Source organism: Muscardinus avellanarius (assembly GCF_963383645.1).
Source record: "Muscardinus avellanarius genome assembly, chromosome: 12".
NCBI classification, from domain to species: Eukaryota; Metazoa; Chordata; class Mammalia; order Rodentia; family Gliridae; genus Muscardinus; species Muscardinus avellanarius.
The window spans coordinates 63,590,966-63,611,186 of NC_137798.1; the positions used below are offsets into that span (position 1 = coordinate 63,590,966).

At 39.7% G+C, this 20,221-nt stretch overlaps 1 protein-coding gene across 4 annotated transcripts in view; it reads left to right on the plus strand.

The window, feature by feature from the left end:
* Positions 1 to 20,221, plus strand: part of KIAA0586 — a gene marked incomplete at both ends in the record, with an annotated part of 130,686 nt that overhangs the window by 12,157 nt on the left and 98,308 nt on the right. For all 4 annotated transcript variants that reach the window (XM_080707299.1, XM_080707296.1, XM_080707297.1 and 1 more), the window contains 5 exons: positions 8,609 to 8,783; positions 9,977 to 10,198; positions 11,756 to 11,909; positions 14,446 to 14,613; positions 17,244 to 17,367. In XM_080707299.1, the coding sequence (XP_080563425.1) occupies positions 8,609 to 8,783; positions 9,977 to 10,198; positions 11,756 to 11,909; positions 14,446 to 14,613; positions 17,244 to 17,367 (843 nt within the window). The remainder of the gene's footprint in view (positions 1 to 8,608; positions 8,784 to 9,976; positions 10,199 to 11,755; positions 11,910 to 14,445; positions 14,614 to 17,243; positions 17,368 to 20,221) is intronic.

The following is a 20,221-nucleotide window of genomic DNA, read 5'->3' on the forward strand; positions in this document are numbered from 1 at the left end:
CATGCCTACCTGGTATATTCTTTTTTTTCTTTTCCTCTTTTTTTTTCTGTCTTTTTTTGTTGTTGGTGGTGGTGGTACTGGGGTTCCTGGAAACCCTTCTACCTCTGGGCTACACTTCCAGACCTATTTTATATTTGTATTTGGAAACAGGGTCTCTTAAGCCAGCAAGGCTGGCTTCGAACCTGCGCTATCCTCTTGTCTCTGCCTCCCAAGCATGGGGATTACAAGCGTGTGCCACCACATGCGGCACTGGTAGATTCTTAATATGAAATTATTGTAGAAAATATTCTGGCCAGGTGTGATAGCACATGCTTGTAATCCCAGCATTTGGGAGGCTGTGACAGTAGGATCATGGTTCGTGGACAGCCTCAGCTACTATTTAGTGAGGCCCTTTGAAACTCACTGAGACCCTGTTTCAAAATAAAGAGTAAGAAATAGGGCTGAGGTTGTATCTTGGAGGTAGAATGCCCATAGGTTTTATCTGCAGTACCGCATAAATAAATAAATAAATAAATAAATAAATAAATTAATTAATTCTGTACCTAGAACATATAAGATCATTAACTTGAAACGAGGTCTGACTAAGTTGCTGTGAACTTTGGATCCTCCTGTCTCAGCCTTTCAAGTATTGGATTACAAGTGTTTGCCACCATGCCAAGCTTTGAGTTTTATTTTGAGTCAGTGTCTTGCTAAGTTGCTGAGACTGGCCTCAAATTTGAGGTCCTCCTGCCTCAACCTCTTGAGTAGTGGGATAACAGGTGTGTGTTATTTTGCCCAGGTCTAAAATCAATTTTTAAATTAATTTTTAAAATCATTTCCCCAAAATTAACTCAAACATAAAGTTTGCAAAGTAATTTTAGCTACTTTTAATTGTACATATTTTATATGTATTTGTAAATGTAGGTGTGACAAAAATAGAATGATGTCGCGTACTCTAAGGCTATAATAATGCAAGGTAATTGACTGGAGTCTTAGAGAAATGAATCAGGCCAGAGTATCTAGAACACGGAATTTATGAATTCCTCTAACAGAGGTTGGACTTTGAAAGAAATGGCAAATCATTTAAAAGTTACAAAGAGTGAGATGACTTCTTTACAGGCTCATTCAAGTAGTAATATGAATAATGAATTGGAAGAAGCCTGAATTACAGTTCAGGAAATCAACTATAGGTTTTTTTTTTTTTTTGGTGGTTGTAGTTTTGTTTTTGCAAAACTGGGATTGAACCCAGGGGCATTCTACCTCTAAGCTACATCCCGAGCCCTGTTTTTTATCTTTTTATTCTTTTATTTTGAAACAGGGTATCACAAGGGCCTCAGTAAGTAGCTGAGGCCGGCTACAAACTCGGATCTTTCTGTCTTAGCCTCTCAAGTACTGGGATTACAAACGTGTACCACTATGCCTGGCAGATACAGAAATTTTTAAGGGGGTCTTTTCTTCCTGTCTTTTTGGACTGGTGATTGAGCCCAGGGCAGTGCACTTGCCAGGCAAGCGCTTTGCCACTGAGCTACATCCCAGCCCAGATAGAGATTTTTTTTTTTTTTTTTTTTTTTTTTACGGGTATGGGGATGGAACCCAGGGGCATTCTACCTCCAAGCTACACCCCCTGTCCTATTTTTTATTCTTTATTTTGAAACCGGGTCTCACTGAGTTGCAGAGGGCCTCACTAAGTAGCTGAGGCTGTCTGCGAACCGCGATCCTCCAGTCTCAGCCTCCCAAATGCTGGGATTACAGGCTTGCACCACCACGCCTGGCCTTAAATAGAGAAATTTTAAAGATCTTTTTGTGACATGGATTAGATTTGTCTTTAGTATACTGGAGAGTGGTGGAATGGGGCTATAAATCATGCTAGATTGGAAAGTAGTAGACAGAATTAAAAGACCATTTGGATATAGAATTGATAGACATGATTCATTAGATGTGAAGGTGAGGAAGGAGCTAAGGATGAATCTCCCATTTTTGGTTTGCAGAAATACATGGTCAGAGTGGGTATGGTGGCCCATGCTTGTAATCCTAGTACATAAGAGGCTAAGACAGGACGATTGCAGCTTCTCAGGTTCCCGCCAGCGTTAGCAACTTAGTGAGGTCCTCCACAACTTAGTGAGACCCTATTTAAAAAAAAAAAAAAAAGCTGGGTATGGTGGCACAGGTTTATAATTCCAGTACTTGAGACAGGAGGATCACATGTTTATAGCCAGCCTCAGCTATTTAGGCCCTCTGCAACTTAGTGAGACTCTGTTTCAAAAATAAAGAATAAAAAATAGGGCTGGAGGTGTAGCTTGAAGGTAGAATGCCTCTGGGTACAATCCCTGGTTCCAAAAAAAAAAAAAAAAAAAAATTGGGTTGATGATGTAGCTTAGAAGTAGACTGCCCTTGGCTTTAATTCCAGTAACACACACACACGCACATATATGCACATGCACACACACACACACAAAGAAAAAATACGTGGTCAGTAGTATCATGAGAAAAGGAATCCTTGGGGGAATAAGTGTCATTTTGAGTGCGAGCAAGGGTTTGAGGTACCTAGGAGACATTCGGGTAAAAAGTGTTCAAGGAAACTCAATATAAAGGTGAAGTTTACCAAAATGGCCAAGCTAGAAATCCACATGCAGAAGTGCTCATTGTGTACATGGTAGTCTAAACTTTGGGAATAGTTGAAGGGATTTAGTGAGAGCAAAAAGAAAGGCATAGGGTGGAATTCTGGGAAAACCAAACATTTAAAGGATATGCAGTGAAAGAAAGGTAGTTTCCAAATGATACTCAGAAAGTTTTGCCAGATAAATAGGGAAGTCTGGTGTTAGCAAGCCAAGGGAAATTAGTTTCTAAGTTAGATATTCTTCTGAGATATAAAGGAAGATAAGAACTGAAAAATGTTCACAAAATTTAGCAAGAATTATTAGTGAACTTAGTGAGAGGTGGAAAAATTCAGCCAGACGTGGTAGTGCACGCTTGTAATCCCAGCATTGGGAGGCTAAGATGGGAGGATTATGGTTTGTAGCCAGACTCAGCTACTTAGTGAGGCCTTTTGCAACTCAGTGAGACCCTGTTTCAAAATAAAGAATAAAAAATAGGGCTGGGGGTATTGCTTGGAGATAGAATGCCCCTGGGCTCTGCCCCTAGTACCACGGGGGTGGGGGGGAGTCACTTTTAAATCCAAGTGTGGCTGTACACAGTTAGGCTGAGACAGGAGAATTGCAGGTCCAAAGACAGGCTAAGCAAAATAGTGAGACTCTTGGTCATCTAGTGAGACCTTATTTCAAAATAAAAAATAAAAAGGGCTGAGAGTATAGCTTGGAGGTAGAATGCCCCTATGTTCAATCTCTAGTACCACATACACACAAACACACACACATATACTCACACACATACACAAAAGAGGAGGTCACTTTTAGATTTCAGGCAGGAATACTAAAAAGATAAAGAACTGAAATTAAAATCTTATTAGACTGTACATATAAAATATGTATGTGGTCTAATATATATTATTTTTCCTTCAATTGGCTAAATATATTGAGCATCTGTTTTGTGCTAGTCCTTTGTTAGTTTCTGTTTAGTATAAAGTGGACTCTCCCTCTCTCTGTGGTGCTTATGTGTTAGTTGGGGAGGTAACATTTACAGTATGTAGTTGTGAGTGAATAGAACTGTAACAGCAAAAAGCATTGCATTCAATAATTAGTAAATTCTCTACAGACAAACTATGGAATGGCTAATGATCAAGCTTCAATTGTGTGGTTTAGGCAGTAAGTGCAAAAGGACTTAAGATAGACATTAATAGCAAGTGTTATAGACAGGCTTACTGAAAAATTAAGACTTGTGTTGCATCGTAGAGAAGTAGGGTATGTATGTATGTTTGTATATACATATATGTGTATATGTATGTGTGTATGTATGTATACATGTATGTATGTATGTATGGTGGAAAAAAGGCTGAGAACAGAGAAAGAAGGCTTAGAGTCAGCTCTAGGTATAGTGTCCTGTGTGTGGTTAATAAGGAAAGCAGTATGACTCTAGATTGAGAATATTTTGGAAATTAATAGCTGAAGAGTCATGGGAAGATCTCTGGGAAAGAAACTCTAACTCACTTACTAAATGCATGTTTTTATTTTTGTTGTTGTTGTTGTTTTGCGGTACTGGGAATGGAACCCAGGGGCATTCTACCTCCGAGCTACACTCTCAGCCCTATTTTTTAGTTTTTTTATTTTGTGAAACAGGGTCTCACTGAGTTGAAAAGGGCCTTGCTAAGTAGCTGAGGCTGTCCATGAACCCTGATCCTCCGGTCTTAGCTTCCTGAATTCTGGGATTACAAGCGTGTGCTGTTTTTTTTTGTTTTTGTTTTTGCAGGTCTGGGGATGGAACCCAGGGGCATTCTACCTCTGAGAATACATCCCTTGCCCTGTTTTTATTCTTTATTTTGTTTTTTTTTTTAATTGGTGCATTGTAATCCTATATCACATTGGAGTACAAGATTTGAGAGGATATACAAGCACACATCATCCAATTAGCCCTCATCCAGGCCCCATCCCATTCCCTCCCCCTCCCTCGATCCCATGCTTGTTTGGTGATTAACTTTGATACATATGTTTATGTACCTCCTGCGTTTTAAAGAGGCTCCATCCTCCCCTATTCCATACCCTCTGATTGGTCACCTTAGTTGCTTCAGTATAGGGCCCTTTCTATAGCTCGACCTCTTCCTGTTGCCCCTTTCCTCCTAGTTTTTGCTGATTAGGGGAAGCATCTGATTTTTATTTTCTGCGATATTTCTCTGTGCATGCCGCGTTGCAAGTACTGATCCCACTCTTGACGGCCCCAGTAGTGGCCTGGCTACCCGGTAGACTGATCCAGACCTCGCTGGCTCAAGCAGCGGCCTTGCCTCACGGGAGGCCCCGATTCTGCTCTTGCTGGCCCCTACACCAGCCTAACCCCTCAGCTGGCTCTGATCCCAGCCTTGGAGGCCCCAGTGGCAGCCTTGTCTCACAGCAGGCTCCGATGTCGGCCATTGGCCCCAGCACCAGCCTAACCCCTTGGCAGGCTCCAATCCCGGCCTCGGAGGCCCCAGCACCGGCCTAGCCTCACGGTAGGCTCTGATCCCGGCCTCACTGGCCCCAGCACCGGCTTAACCCCTCGGCAGGCTCCGATCCCAGCCTTGGAGGCCCCAGTAGTGGCCTTGCCTCACGGAAGGCTCTGATGCCGTCCGCTGGCCCCGGCCCCGGCCTAACCCCTCGGCAGGCTCCAATCCAGGCCTTGGAGGCCACAGCACCGGCCTTTCCTCACGGTGAGCTCCGATTCTGGCCTTGCTGGCCCTGGCACCGACCTAACCCCTCGGCAGGCTCTGATCTCGGCCTTGAAGGCCCCAGCACCGGCCTTGCCTCACGGCAGGCTCCGATCCCGGCCTCACTGGCCCCAGCATCGGCCTAACCCCTCAGCAGGCTCTGATCTTGGCCTCAGAGGCCCCAGTAGTGCCCTTGCCTCATGGTAGGCTCTGATGTCAGCCATTGGCCCCGGCACCGGCCTAACCCCTCGGCAGGCTCCGATCCCAGCCTCGGAGGATCCAGCACCGGACTTGCCTCACGGCAGGCTCCGATCCCAGCTTTGTTTTGTCCGTCACCGGCCTCACCCCTCAGCAGGCTCCAATCTGAGCATCCTCTTCGCTCAACCAATTGTCCCACGTTCTCGAGGGTGCGTGGTGGTAACATTCTGCCTCTGGGGTTATTATTTCAAAGGTTCCAGGTGTAATGCATCAGATCTCTGCCTCCCCTGAGTATTGGCCACTGCCATTGCCACTGCCTCCACCATTTCAAATCCTTCCCAAGCTCTGAATGTTGTCCCACTCTGAATGTTGTCCAATGTTCCTAAGCATGCGTGACGGTAGCATTTGACATTTGGTGTAATTTCTCCAAAAAAATAAGGTTGGTAGAATCTGATTTCTGCTTCTCCTGAATACAAGTCTCCACCACCATCGCGGAGACCGCTTTCAACACCGCCTTTCTCCTTAGTCTCTGCTAAACTCTCTCCTTATAGGTGATGTCCAAGATTCTTAACAATATAGAGAAACAGCAGTCCTCCTTCACGGGGATTTTTTCCATAAGTTCCAGTGCATTTGGATAAGTTTTGTCTGCATCTCCAGTGTCCTGGCATCCGCCACGGCTTTCTTAACCCCTCTCCGATATTTTTCTTTTTTCTTTTTCTTTTTCTCTTTTTCTTTTCCTTTTTTTTTTTTTTTAATAAGAGAAGACAGTATATGTGGTTTGAGGAGGTAGTGGGATCAGGCACTCAGTAGCACTGTGACCTGGTCGGTTTCCCCATGGGTCCAGCATGCTCCGCACTACTCCACCTGGGGCCCAGAGTCCTATGACCCGGGCTCCAGCTGTTCCAGGGTCCAGCGTGCCCCGCCTGACCCCTGCCCGGGACCCAGGATCTTACTGGGCCCGGTTTCTCCAGGGGTTTGGTGTGCTACGCACGGTCCGGCTCAGGACCCAGAGTCCCACGACCCGGGCCCCGGCTGGCGTGCCCCGTGCGACCCCTGCCTGGGACCCAGGGTACTGGGTTTATTCTTTATTTTGAAACAGGTCTCAGTAAGTAGCTGAAGCTGCCTGCAAACCGCGATTCTCCAGTGTCAGCCTCCCAAATGATGGGATTACAAGTGTGCGCCACCACGCTTGGCTCAAGCGTGTACTTTTTAACAAGTAACTCCCATTAGCTCTATGGACTTCAGTTTCTTCATATGATATTAGCAATTAAGGTGAATGACCTACAAGATTCCTCATCTCTATAATTCTATGACACTCTTCATGTAATTGTGATGAAATAATTGGCCAAACCTGATGAGTCAATTGAGTATGAGAAGATAAGTCAGGAACTTCAAAATTTTGAGACTCCTGGAGAATAATAATGCTCTTAGTAAAAATGGGGAAATATCAAAGAGGAGGTAAGTTTAGGAGTTTTGAACTTCCTTTAAAAATCCAAAGAAGGAATCCAGAGCTAGGGATGGACTATTCCTATTGATTTTTCTTATTACTATGTAGAGATTCTTCAGTTCAGTCGAGGTTTTTTATTTTTTTAGTATATTTCCTCAGCTAGATTAATTTTATTTATTTATTTATTTATTTATTTATTTATTTATTTGGTGGTACTGGGTTCCTGGAAGCCCTTCTACCTCCGGGCTACATTCCCAGACCTATTTTATATTTTATTTGGAAACAGGGTCTCTTAAGCCAGCGAGGCTGGCTCTGAACCAGCGTGAACTTCCTGGCTCTGCTTCCCAAGCGCGGGGATTACAAGCGTGTGCCACCATGCCTGGCCTAGCTAGATTCATTTTAAACCCAGGCTACTTAGTGACTTTTTTTCTTTTTTGCCCATATTTGCCCAACCTCTAGTGGTTGCTGGAGGTTGGAAGTGGAAAGAATGGAGAGATGTTGACCCCAAAGTACAATTCATGGTGAGTGAGTCCCAGAGCACTGTTGCCCAGCATAGCGGCTGTACTTAGTAGTACTATTTGCTAAGAGAGCAGATCTTAAAGGTTCTTACCAGAGAAACAAGGTGACTGTGCAGTGGTAGGTATGTAAGTGACTGACAGCCACTTCACAATCATACACACATCAAAATGTCACGTTGAATACTGTAAATAGGTGTAATTTTTATTTGCCAATCGTGCCTCAATAAAGCTGAAGAAATGTGGTCAATGTGTACATCAATAACGTGTGTGTGTGTGCACTAGGATTAGAACCCAGGGCCTTGCACATGCTAAGCAGGTACTCTACCACTTACTCCAACTCCATTCTTTTTTTTTTTTTTTAATTTTTTTTTTTATTGGTGCACTGTATTCATACATCATAGTAGGATACATACTTTTGTAGACATACATGCACACTTTTCCCAGTCAGCCCCCACCCAATCCCCACCCCATTCTCTCCCTATCCCTTCCTCCCATGCTTGGCTTAGTAGTTGACATCTAGTATTATGGCAATTTATCTAAAATTAAAAATGATACTCTCACATAACAGTTTCATTTGTCTGATACCAAGCTTTTGATGACTTAAAGATAACATTTCAATATTTCTTTTTGCTTTCTTTCTTACCAGAGAATATGTTTTTCTATTTTTTTAGGTGAAACTATCATATATTTATATATTTATTTTTCAGAAAAAAATCTATCCTAATATTGCAATTCTTCTAAAAATATTCGGAGAACAAAATTAATAAAATTACCAATGCTTGAAACTACAGCAGTTGTTTGTTGAGATGTTTGCCTTTGGCAATAATACTTGGTATTTGATTTCTTAGAACTGTTTTCTGCATGTCTTAAATTTATACTTCTGATTATGTGGCTTTATAGTTATGGTCATGGCTTTTTCATATATGTCTGTCTTATTTTTCTAAAGTAATATCACTATGTTAAGGGAATTACCTTTTTACTTCTTTAATCCTTAATGACCTGGGCTCTGAAATAAATTCCATTAACAGAATAACTTTGTTTGATAGGTGATTTAATTTTTAAACAAAGAAGATTACTTCTTTATTTTCTAATCAGCAGATTACCACTTGTAGGCATTTCTTGAAATGGTTCAATGTAACTTACTAAATGTACTTTTATTTCTTTTTTTATTTACAGAGTTCAAAGCATGCCTATTTTTAAGGAAGTAAAGGTACATCTTTTAGAAGATGCCGGCACAGAAAAGGATACTATTACTCAGGAGGCTAGAACTTCGCCCAGTGGGATTGATTCGGCTACAACTGTGGCTGCTGCGACTGCTGCTGCCATCGCAACAGCAGCTCCGCTGATAAAGGTAAATTTTCCTCCCCAGATATTTCTAATATACTTTGTTAAATATAACATATTAAGAATTGATTCTGTTAGTAGTTGTATTCAACTGTAGACTTAGGCACATATGGCTGTTCTCAGTTTGAAAGAATTTTACTATTTGTGATTATTTTCAGGAGTTATAAAAATTATACTTCATTGCTGTGATGGTGCTGTTGAATCCAATTTTTCCACATGTAGTGCTTAAAGTCTTGAATCCTGCGCCTTGGCAACCTGGATGATTGGGCATTCTTATTTGAAAGCTAGTGGGAGCATGTTAGTTTGGAATGAGGAAGAGAGAGATAAGAGTAGACACATGACTTTAATAGGTAGCAGAGCTAAGACATGAACTAAAGGCTGCTGACCTAACTTTGCCTTAACATTAATTATCAGAAGCTGCTTTACTTTGCTATTTTCTTTAATTTCCATTAAAGTTTCTTATTTCTGGCATTGTAAAATTCTATCTGACAATTTTTTCTTTTTTAATGAGAGGAAACATACCTAATGATTGCTATCTCCTGCCTTTTGCTTCTTCTTCTTCTTTTTTTTTTTTTTTTGTAGTACTGGGGATGAAACCCAGGGGCATTCTACCTCCGAGCTATACCCATAGCCCTATTTTTCAGTCTTTTTTTTTAGTTTTCATTTGTTTATTTATTTTTTTTGCAGGTCTGGGGATGGAACCCCAGAGACATTAGACCTCCGAGCTACACCCTCTGCCCTATTTTTTTTTATTATTCATTATTTTGAAACTGGGTCTCACTGAGTTGCAGAGGGCCTCATTAAGTAGCTGAGGCTGTCCGGGAACCGCAGTCCTCAAGTCTCAGCCTACTGAATGCTGGGATTACAAGCATGTGCCACCACGCCTGGCTCGGTCTTTTTTTTATTTTTGAAACAGGGTCTCACTGAATTGCGAAGGGCCTTGCTAAGTAGCTGAGGCTGTCGGCAAACCGCGATCCTCTGATCTCCACCTCCCGAATGTTGTGTGCTCCACCATGCTAGGCTAGTGCCTTTTAACTTCTTTACGCTAAAAATAAAGGCATTATGGGTGAACATGGTTCATAGATGGACATTCTAACTTGACAATTTCTCATTATCAGTTGTTTCAAATAACCTTTCTAGTAAATTGAACTTTTTTGGTATTCTTCTGTAATATGAAATATTTTGTTTTTATTGTTTTAGGTGCAGAGTGATTTGGAAGCAAAAGTTAATTCTGTTACAGAATTACTTAATAAGTTACAAGAGACTGATAAACACTTAAAACGAGTTACAGAGCAGCAAACAAATATTCAGAATAAACAGGAGAAACTACATTGTCATAATTATGAAAAGCAAATGAATGTGGTTATGGAGCAGCACATTAAGTACCTTGAAAAATTACAACAACAACAAATGGATATTCAGGTATCTATAGTAAAGCCAGTATATGTTTTCATAATCTTTCATCCCTTGCGTCTCTAAGTTGGTTTTCATTAACCATTATTTCTTATTTGGAAACAGGGTCTCACTAGGTTGTTGAGAGCCTTGTTAAGTTGCCAAGGCTGGATTTAAACCTGCAAACCTTCTGTCTCAGCTTCCCAAGATTACAGGGGGTGTACTATCATGTCTGGCTATGAGGCCCTGTTTCAAAATAAAAAGAATAAAATAGGGCTGGAGGTATAGCTTGGCATAGAAGGCCCCTTGATTCAATCTCCAATACTTTAAAAAAATAAAGAATTTAAATCAGTTATTAGTTAAAATATACATTTCAAGCCGGGCATGGTGGTGCACGCTTGTAATCCCAGCGCTTGGGAGGCTGAGACAAGAGGATCGCAGTGGTTCGAAGCCAGCCTCAGCTATTTAGTGAGGCTCTCAGCAACTTAGTGAGACCCTGTTTCCAAATAAAATATAAAAAGAAATAGGTCTGGGAGGATAGCCTGGAGGTAGAAAGCCTCTGGATTCTACCCCCAGTACCACCAAAAAAAATAACTAAATAAAATATACATCAAGTATTTAAATACATAATGCCCAAAACTATGTTATTACTCTAATCTCATGCTATATAAATGCATATACTGTTGTTGCTACAAAGCAGTTCTTACATTTGAATGAATGCTTACTATCTGTGATTTTCAAGCCTTCAAATGAAATACTACTTTACAGGATTTTAAAAAAGGAAATGTTTTAGTGTTAAATTCATCTTCTTTTTTTTTTTTTTTTGTACTGGGGATTGAACCCAGGAGCATTCTACCTCCAAACTATACCTCTACCCCCCTATTTTCTATTTTTTATTTTGAAACAGGATCTTACTAGATTGCTGAGAGTCTCAGCTATACTGTTGAGGATGTCCTTGACCCTGCAATCCTTCTGCCTCAGCCTCCCAAGTACTGGGATTACAGGTGTACGCCACCACATCTGGCTAGTTTTAAATTCTTTGGTTAAAGTATAGTCTAGTGTTAGGGCCCTTTCTTCTTGGTCCTCTTTTAGGCTGTTGCATTTGCCTCTAACTCATCTCTGAGAAGGAAAGGAAGACTCTCAGATTTAGAATTGTTAAGGAAAATGATTGTTACACAGTAATCAAACTTAACCCAAGTATTTGGGATACTACATTCTTCCAATCTCTGCTATACTACAGTGATAGTTGCTATATAAGATATATTTTCAGCCGGGTGTGGTGGCTCACGCTTGTAATCCCCGTGCTTGGGAAGCGGAGACAGGAGGATCGCACAGGTTCGAAGCCAGCCATGCTGGCTTAAGAGACCCTGTTTCCAAATAAAAAAATATAAAATAGGTCTTGTAGTGTAGCCTGGAGGTAGAAGGGTTTCCAGCAACCCCAGTACCACCAAAAAAAAAAAAAAAAAGATATATTTTCATTGTTTAGTAAGTGTAATAAATTTTCAAGTCTGCTAATCTCAATTCATTTTATCATCTCACTCTTTCAAATGATACTTGAAATTAATAAAATAATTTTATTTCTTCTAGGCACATTTTATTAATGCTGCACTCAAGACTAATAGTGTTCAGCCTGTTAACATGCTTCCTTCCAGAGCAGTGGAAAAGTATTCAGTAAAATCAGAACATCCTAATCTTGGTAGCAGCAATCTATCTTCACATACCACATTTGTTTCCAGACAAGGTAAAAATATTTAGCTTCTTACAAATAAAAAAATGTCAGCTATGAGTTTTGTGCTATAAAGCTGAAAACTTAATTAAGTGGTAATTTATAAAATTTAGTTATAGGAAAGCCAAGCATGGTGGCACACTCTTGTAATCCCAGCATTTGGGAGGCTGAGACAGGAGGATCCAGGTTTGCGGCCAGCTTCATCTACTTAGTGAGGCCCTCCACAACTTAGTGAGATCCTGTTTCAAAATAAAGATTAAAAAAATAGGGCTGGGAGTATATATAGCTCAGAGGTAGAATGCACCTGAATTCCATCCCCAGAACCGAAAAGAAAAAAAAATTAGTTATAGGAGTCCCTTTTTTTTTTTTTTTTAATAAAATTAGTTCTTTTTTCGGGTCAAGTAAATTTTAGGTTATTTTGTAATTTGTTTAAATTATGGATCATGCTCTAATTTATGATTTAATAACTTTCATAAGTTGTCAGATACACTTATAAATTTAGAAAAATTTTACTTATATAGTATCAGAAACACTTGTAAACCAGGCATGGTTTACACTTGGGATGGCATGCGCCATCACTTGGGAGGCTGAGACAGGAGGACTGCAGTTTGTGGACAGCTTCAGCAATTTGTGAGGCCTTCTTATTTGAGACCCTGTTTCAGAATAAAGAATAAAAATCAGACTGAGTGGAGCTCAGAGGTAGAATGCCTCTGGGTTCTATCCCTCACCAGAAAAAAAAAAAAAAAAAAAAAAAAACCACAATTGTAATATAACTTTTCCAGTTTTTTTTTTTTTTTTTTTGGTGGTACTGGGGTTCCTGGAAGCCCTTCTACTCCCAGACCTATTTTATATGGAAACAGGGTCTCTTAAGCCAGTGCAGCTGACTTCGAACCTGTGCAATCCTCCTGTCTCCTCCTCCCAAGCGCGGGGATTACAAGCATGCGCCATCACGCCCAGCAATTTTACAGTTCTTTGACAAACTGCATATTTACTGGTTTTCTTGCTTCTCTCAGGAGAAAAACCACTTGAATACAGTTATAAGCTCCTGTAGTCTTCTTAAATGTGGTTTTGCTTACTGAGATTTCAGTTACCAACAGTTATTTATGATCTAAAGAAATATTAAATAGAAACCAGAAATGAGCAATTGGTAAGTTTTAAAATGCACATTATTCTGAGCAGCATGATGAAGTCTCATGCTGTCCACTCACTCTTGCCCAGAATATGAATATTTATGTCCAGTTATCCATAATATACCATATGTATCTATGGGGAAAAACTGTGTGTGTGTGTGTGTGTGTGTGTGTGTGTGTGTGTGTGTATCTGTATGTATGTATAAAGAGAGGGGGATCTTGGTACTCTCTGCAGTTTGTTATCCACTGAGGGTCTTAGAATATATTTCCCATGCATAGGGGTAAGGCTACTATATTTTTAAATGGTTTTAGAGTTACTACTGCAATCTATCTTAAAATAATTTTGTTTTGTGTTTACAATAACAAAGGAATACTTAGCTTATGAAACAAACCTTTGGATTTTAAGTTAAAATCAATATTTGAATTAACAAAAAAAATCAGGGGACTATCCCCCTACTTTTTTTGGTGGTATTGGGGGTTGGACCCAGGGGGATTCTCCCACTAAACTACACTTCCAGCATTTATTTATTTATTTATTTTTATTTTTTGGTACTGGGGTTTGAACCCAGGGACATTCTACCTCTGAGCTACATCCCTATCCTTATTTTTTAATTTTTATTTTGAAACAGGGTCTCTCTAGGTTGCTGAGGCTATCCTCGAACCTGCCATTCTCTTATCTCAGCCTCCTGTATACTAGGATTACAGGCATGCATCACCATGCTTGGATTATTTTTTATTTTGAAACAGGTTTTCATTAAATTACTGTGTGCTGACCTTGAACCTGTGATCCTCTGTCTCAGCCTCCCAAGTACTGGGATTACAGGCATGTACCACCAAGCCTTGCAAGGATGAAGTTATTTCTATATATTTGTTAATAATTTGGGTATCCTACATACTATTGCTTGTGTGTGTGTGTGTATGTGTGTGTGTGTGTGTGTGTTAATAAAAACTGAACTTAAGGTGCTCTACCTCTGAGATAAACCCCCAGCTTTTTAAAAATTTTTAAAAATTTGAGATAGAGCTGGGTGTGGTGGCGCATGCTTGTAATCCCAGCATTTGGGAGGCTGAAACTGGAGGATCATGGTTCGCAGACAGCCTCAGCTACTTAGTGAGGCCCTCTGCAACTTAGTGAGACCTGGTTTCAAAATAAAGAATAAAAGATAGGGCAGGGGGTGTAGCTCATAGGTCGAATGCCCCTAGGTTCCATCTCTAGACCTGAAAAAAAAATAATTTGAGATAGGATCTTACTAAGTTATCCAGGCTGGCCTCAAACCTATGATATTTCTGTCTCAGCCTTCCAAATATTGAGATTACAAGTGTGCAACACTGTACCTGGCTGAATTTTATTTTTAAACACATGGAATAATAATATCCTACAACCTAAAATTTTCAAAGCTAAACTTATTATTTTTATTTTAAAGCTCCTTTAAGAGTGGTTGGAGATGTGGGCTTTGATGGACAGAAATCTCCTTTGGAGACACCAGCACCTCGAAGGTTTGTTCCTGTACCTGTTTCAAGAGATGATGAAATGTCAAAGAGGGAAAATTCTATAGAAGAAAAAGAAAATATGGAAATGTCAGGCCATAGAGGTAAGCAAGCAACTATAATTAGCACACACCTTTTATTAGACCTATTTATTTTTTTGTGTGTGTGACACTAGGGATTGAACCCAGGGGCAGTCTACCTTTGAGCTATATCTCTAGTCCTATTTTATTTTTATTTGGAAACAGGGTCTTGCTAGGTTGATAAGAGTCTCACTACTTGCTGATGGTGTACTTAAACCTGTGATACTCATGTCTTATAGCCTCCCAAGTACTGGGATTACAAGCATGTACCACCAGCCTGGCTTACTAGACATATTTCAAATTAGGAAATTGTCCTCAAAATTTTCTCACCTATAATATAGAATTCTCTCTTCTCAGATTTTCCTACTCATGATTTAGAATAATGTGGGATCTCTATTTTCAGTATTTTTTAAATGGTACTGGGCAGATCATTTCTCTAGATTATTTGTAGGAGTTGAAGGTACAGCTTTATAATTATTCTTATCCCCTATGGGCTCTTAAACCTTTAATAAATAAGTTTTATTATTAATAAATAAAACATACTTTTCTGAAAGTAAGATTAATCAAATTTAGAATATGCTTCCTCATATTGTTTTTATTATTTATTTATTTATTTTTTCAGTACTGGGGATGGAACCCAGGGGCATTCTATCTCTGAGCAGCACACTCAGCCCTTTTTTGATTCTTTATTTTGAAACAGGGTCTCACTAACTTGCAGAGGGCCTCACTAAGTAGCTGAGGCTGTCTGTGAACCTGTGATTCTCCTGTCTCACCCTCCCAAATGCTGGGATCACAAGTGTACGTCACCATGCCATGCTTCCTTGTATTGTTTAGATGTGCATTTTAATGATGAAACTTAAAGAAATAAACATTTATCACTATGTTCAGCTGGAAAAAGTGCTAAAACATAAGCCTTTTAATTGAGAACAAAAACTATTTTGTGTGTGGTATTGGCCATTGAATGGAGGGACATTCTACCTCTGAGCTATACCCCAGCCCTATTTTTATTTTGAGACAGGATCTCACTGAATTGCAGAGGTCCTCACTAAGTAGTTGAGGCTGGCCTTGAACCTTTGTCCTACTATTTCAGCCTCCCAAGTACTGAGATTACAAATGTGAGCCACCATGCCTAGGTGCAAGAACTTTTTTTTTTTTTTTTTGGTGTACTGGGGTTCCTGGAAGCCCTTCTATGTCCAGGCTACACTCCCAGACCTATTTTTATTTGGAAACAGGGTCTCTTAAGCCAGCGAGGCTGGCTCCGAACCAGCGCGATCCTCCTGTCTCCACCTCCCAAGTGCGAGGATTACAAGCGTGTGCCACCACGCCTGGGTAGGTGAAAGAACTTTTAAAACTGACTTGATCTTACATAGCATTAAAATGTAGCCCTTTTAGTAAGTGAAAATAGTAAGCTCTAGGCTTTTATTCTTAGAATCATTTAAATACATTCTACTAAACTTGCCTCAGGCAAGTTTTAAGAATTTAGACGATAATATTTATTAAAGAAACCAGTCTCCTTGGGAGAGGAAGGTAAGAGGATCACAGGTTCAAAGCCCACCTCAGTAACTTAGTGAACAACCTAGTGAGACTCTGTTTCCAAATAAAAATTACAATAGGATTGGGAGTATGGTTTGGTGGTAGGATGCCTCTGGGTTCAATCCCTAGTAATATAAGAAAAGAAAAAAGAGAAAAAAGAATCTATCCAATCTCACCCTGAAATTTTTTATGGAGTCCCACTAAAAAGGCTAATGGAAAGATCCAATTAATTGCTGTAAAGAACTAAGTAAACCTCCTTTTTACTAATTTATCAAAGTAGTTCAATACACTGAGCTCTGTGAGCATAATAGTTCTTTTTGTGATGAAAATTCCTTCAGGCTTTTTACCTGTATAATTCAGCCTTTTATCAGTGGCTTAGGTGAGGTATGAGTATTCAGTTTCATTTGGTGAATGTATTTATAGTCTCATTTTTGTCTTAATTTGTTATCTACTGTTATAACTGAATCCTATAGGCTGGATAATTTATAAAGAAAAGAGGATTAATTAGCTCACAATTCTGGAAGTCCAAGAGCATGGTACTAGAATTTGCTTGGCCTCTAGTGAGAACCTTCCTGCTGGGTCATGACTGGTAGAAGGCATCACATGACAAGAAAGCAAGCTAGCCAGAGAGAGCTTGGCTTCATAACAAGTCCACTCCTGAAAATCCACGTGTGGGTTAATCCATTTATGGAGAAGGAACCTTCATGACCCAGTTACTTCCCAAAAGTTTCACCTCTCAAATATCGGTACATAAGGCCGGGTGTGGTGGCGCACGCTTGTAATCCCCGTGCTTGGGAGGCAGAGACAGGAGGATCACGCAGGTTCAAAGCCAGCCGCGTGTGCTGGCTTAGGAGACCCTGTTTCCAAATTAAAAAAGTATAAAAAATAGGTCTGGGAGTGTAGCCCGGAGGTAGAAGGGCTTCCAGGAACCCCAGTACCACCAAAAAAAAAAAAAAAAAAGAAAATCGGTACATAAGATTTTGGGGATTAAGTTTTCAACACATGAAATTTGGGGAACACATGTAAGCAGCTCATTTAGGCAAGAATAAAAATATATGTGAGATATTGTATAAAAGAGAAATGAACTAATATTTGGAAAATGATATTATATTTTATTGTAGGAAAAGTAAGACTATTGGAAGAAATCTTGAATAATAATGATTCTTTGACAAGAAAAAGTGATTCATCAGATACCACCTCACTAACTAGGTCAAAAAAGGAATGGAACTTTGAGAAAAGAGACAGGTAAAAATAAGCGATTGTCATGGCATTAACGAGAAGATGAAAAGATCTGGAGAACATTATGTTAAGTGTTATCAGCCAAGCACAGAAAGAGAAGGGACATATGTTTCCTCTAATATGCCCAAACTAGAGAGCATTGGGAATACCAGAGGGACTCCAGATAATGGAGGGGAAACGACAGCAAAGCTAGAATGGAAGGATAGGAGAAGAAGAAGGCTGAGGTTGATTAATGGAGAAACTAATCTGAATATGAGTAAAAGTATGAATATAACACGGTTAACCTGGACACTCATTGTTGGGGGGTGGGAAATGAGGCAGAAGAGGGCACCAAGCACAGTTTAAATGTATACCATTTAAAAAAAAATGCGATAGGAATGAAAGCTAGACAGGAAAGACCTTTGTTCACATTTCTAAATTTTTTTTAGGAATCTTAATAAACTTTATTATTGCTTTAAAAATTTTCTTCAAGCCAGACATGGTGGCGCACACTTGTAATCCCAGCATTCAGGGGGCTGAGACTGGAGGATCACAGTTCGCGGACAGCCTTAGCTACTTAGTGAGGCTCTCTGCAACTTGGTGAGACCCTGTTTCAAAATAAAGAATAAAAAATAGGGCAGGGGATGTAGCTCAGAGATCAAATGTCTCTGGGTTACATCCCCAGACCTGCAAAAATTAAATAAATAAATAAATAAATAAATAAATATTATCTTCAATTTAGTTACTATTTTCTGATCCTAATACATCTTCTACCTTTTTTCTATAATATACTAGTGAAATAAAGATCCCATTTTCTTAAAATGCAGAATATTATTTTCTTTTAAATTTAGAGTCTGATGATATATCTGAGTTTTACTATCCAATACAGGACATATTGTCAATACTATGACATATCTATGTATAGATATCTTGGAGTTTGTCCTGTTTGTGGTTTGTGGAGATCCTTAGATGAACAGAATAATTTTCATTAAACCTGGGAAGTTTTGGGCTATTATTCTTTTAAATTATTAGTGTGAATGACCTTTTGCTCTTTTCCTGGTACTGTATTGTATATTGGTATGCCTGATGGTGGTGTGTGTGTGTGTGTTGTGTGTTACTGAGGATTGAACCCAAGGGCATTTTACCTGAGTCATACCCTCTGTCCTATTTTATTTTATTTTTTATTTTTTGGTGGTATTTTTTATTTTTTGGTTTTTATTTTTTGGTGGTTGGAGCTCAGAGGCTTTCTACCTCCAGGCTATACTCCCAGACCTATTTTATATTTTATTTGGAAACAGGGTCTCACTAAGTTGCTGAAAGCCTCACTAAGTAGCTGAGGCTGGCTTCGAACCTGTGCAATCCTCCTCTCTCAGCCTCCCAAGCATGGGGATTACAAGCATGCGCCACCACGCCTGGCCCTATTTTATTTTTTATTATTTTACTTTATTTATTTATTTATTTATTTATTTATTTATTTATTTATTTATTTATTTATTGTGGTACTGGGGATGGAACCCAGGGACATTCTACCTACAAGCTACACCCCCAGCCCTATTTTTTTTTTTTTTTTTTTTTTTTGGTGGTACTGGGGTTCCTGGAAGCCCTTCTGCCTCCGGGCTACACTCCCAAACCTATTTTATACTTTTTTATTTTTGAAAACAGGGTCTCCTAAGCCAGCATGGCTGGCTTCGAACCTGCGTGATCCTCCTGTTTTCGTCTCCCAAGCGCGGGGATTACAAGTGTGCGCCACCACGCCCGCAGCCCAGCCCTATTTTTTATTCTTTATTTTGAAACAAGGTCTCACTGAGTTGCAGGGGACCTCACTAAGTAGCTGAGGCTGTCTGCCAATTGTCTCAGCCTCCCAAATGCTGGTATTGTAAGTGTGCTTCACCACGCCTGGCTTATTTTATATTTTGAAGCAGGGTCTTACTAGGGTGATGAGAGTCTCACTACTTGCTGAGGCTGTCCTTGAACCTGTGATACTCCTGTCTCAGCCTCCCAAGTACTAGAATTATAGGCATGTGTTACCATGCCCAGCTTAATGGTGTTTTATAGGTTTCTGAGGTTCTGCTCATTTTTCTTCATTCTTTTTTTCTTTTTATTCCTCATACTAGATGATCTCAATTAGCCTATCTTTCAAGTTTATTGAATTCTATCAACTCAAATATTGTGTCGAACCCCTCTAGTAAATTTTGTATTTCTACTTTTTTCTTTTTATTTTCTATTTGGTTAAACTTCATTCTTATACTTTCCTTTAATATTTTTGAGCTGGTTTCTTTAGTAATAGTTAATCTACTATAGTCTGTCTAGTAAGTGTAATATCTGGGATTTCTCAGGGATAGTTTCTATTGACTGTTTTTTCCTGTGTTTGGGCTATACTTTTCTATTTCTTTGTATATATCATGTTTTTGTTGACTCCTAGACATTTTAAGTTGTACAGTGAGGCAATACTAGAGGTCAGATTCTTTTACTTCCCACAATTTTTTGTTGTTTCTGGTTAATACTGTTCTGGTTATTGTGTGCCTTTTCTGGACTAATTTTAAAGTCTGGATTCTTTGTCATGTGCAACCTACTGTTAACCCACTTTCCTAATGATTGGAAACATATTTTTTTACCTTGAACTGATAAGTCTCCTGCTTTTACCTAGGAAGTAGGTGTGTGTGTGTGTGTGTGTGTGTGTGTGTGTGTGTGTGTGTGAGAGAGAGAGAGAGAGAGAGAGAGAGAGAGAGAGAGAGAGAGAGAGAGAGAGAATATATGAGTATGTGTTTGAGCAGTTTAAATGTTTGTCTTAGCTTTCACTTCCTGTTTGCATAGAGCCTCAATGTCAGCCAGATGTGAGAAATTTGGACCTTCTCTGTTTTTTTCTGGGCATGCTTGCAGC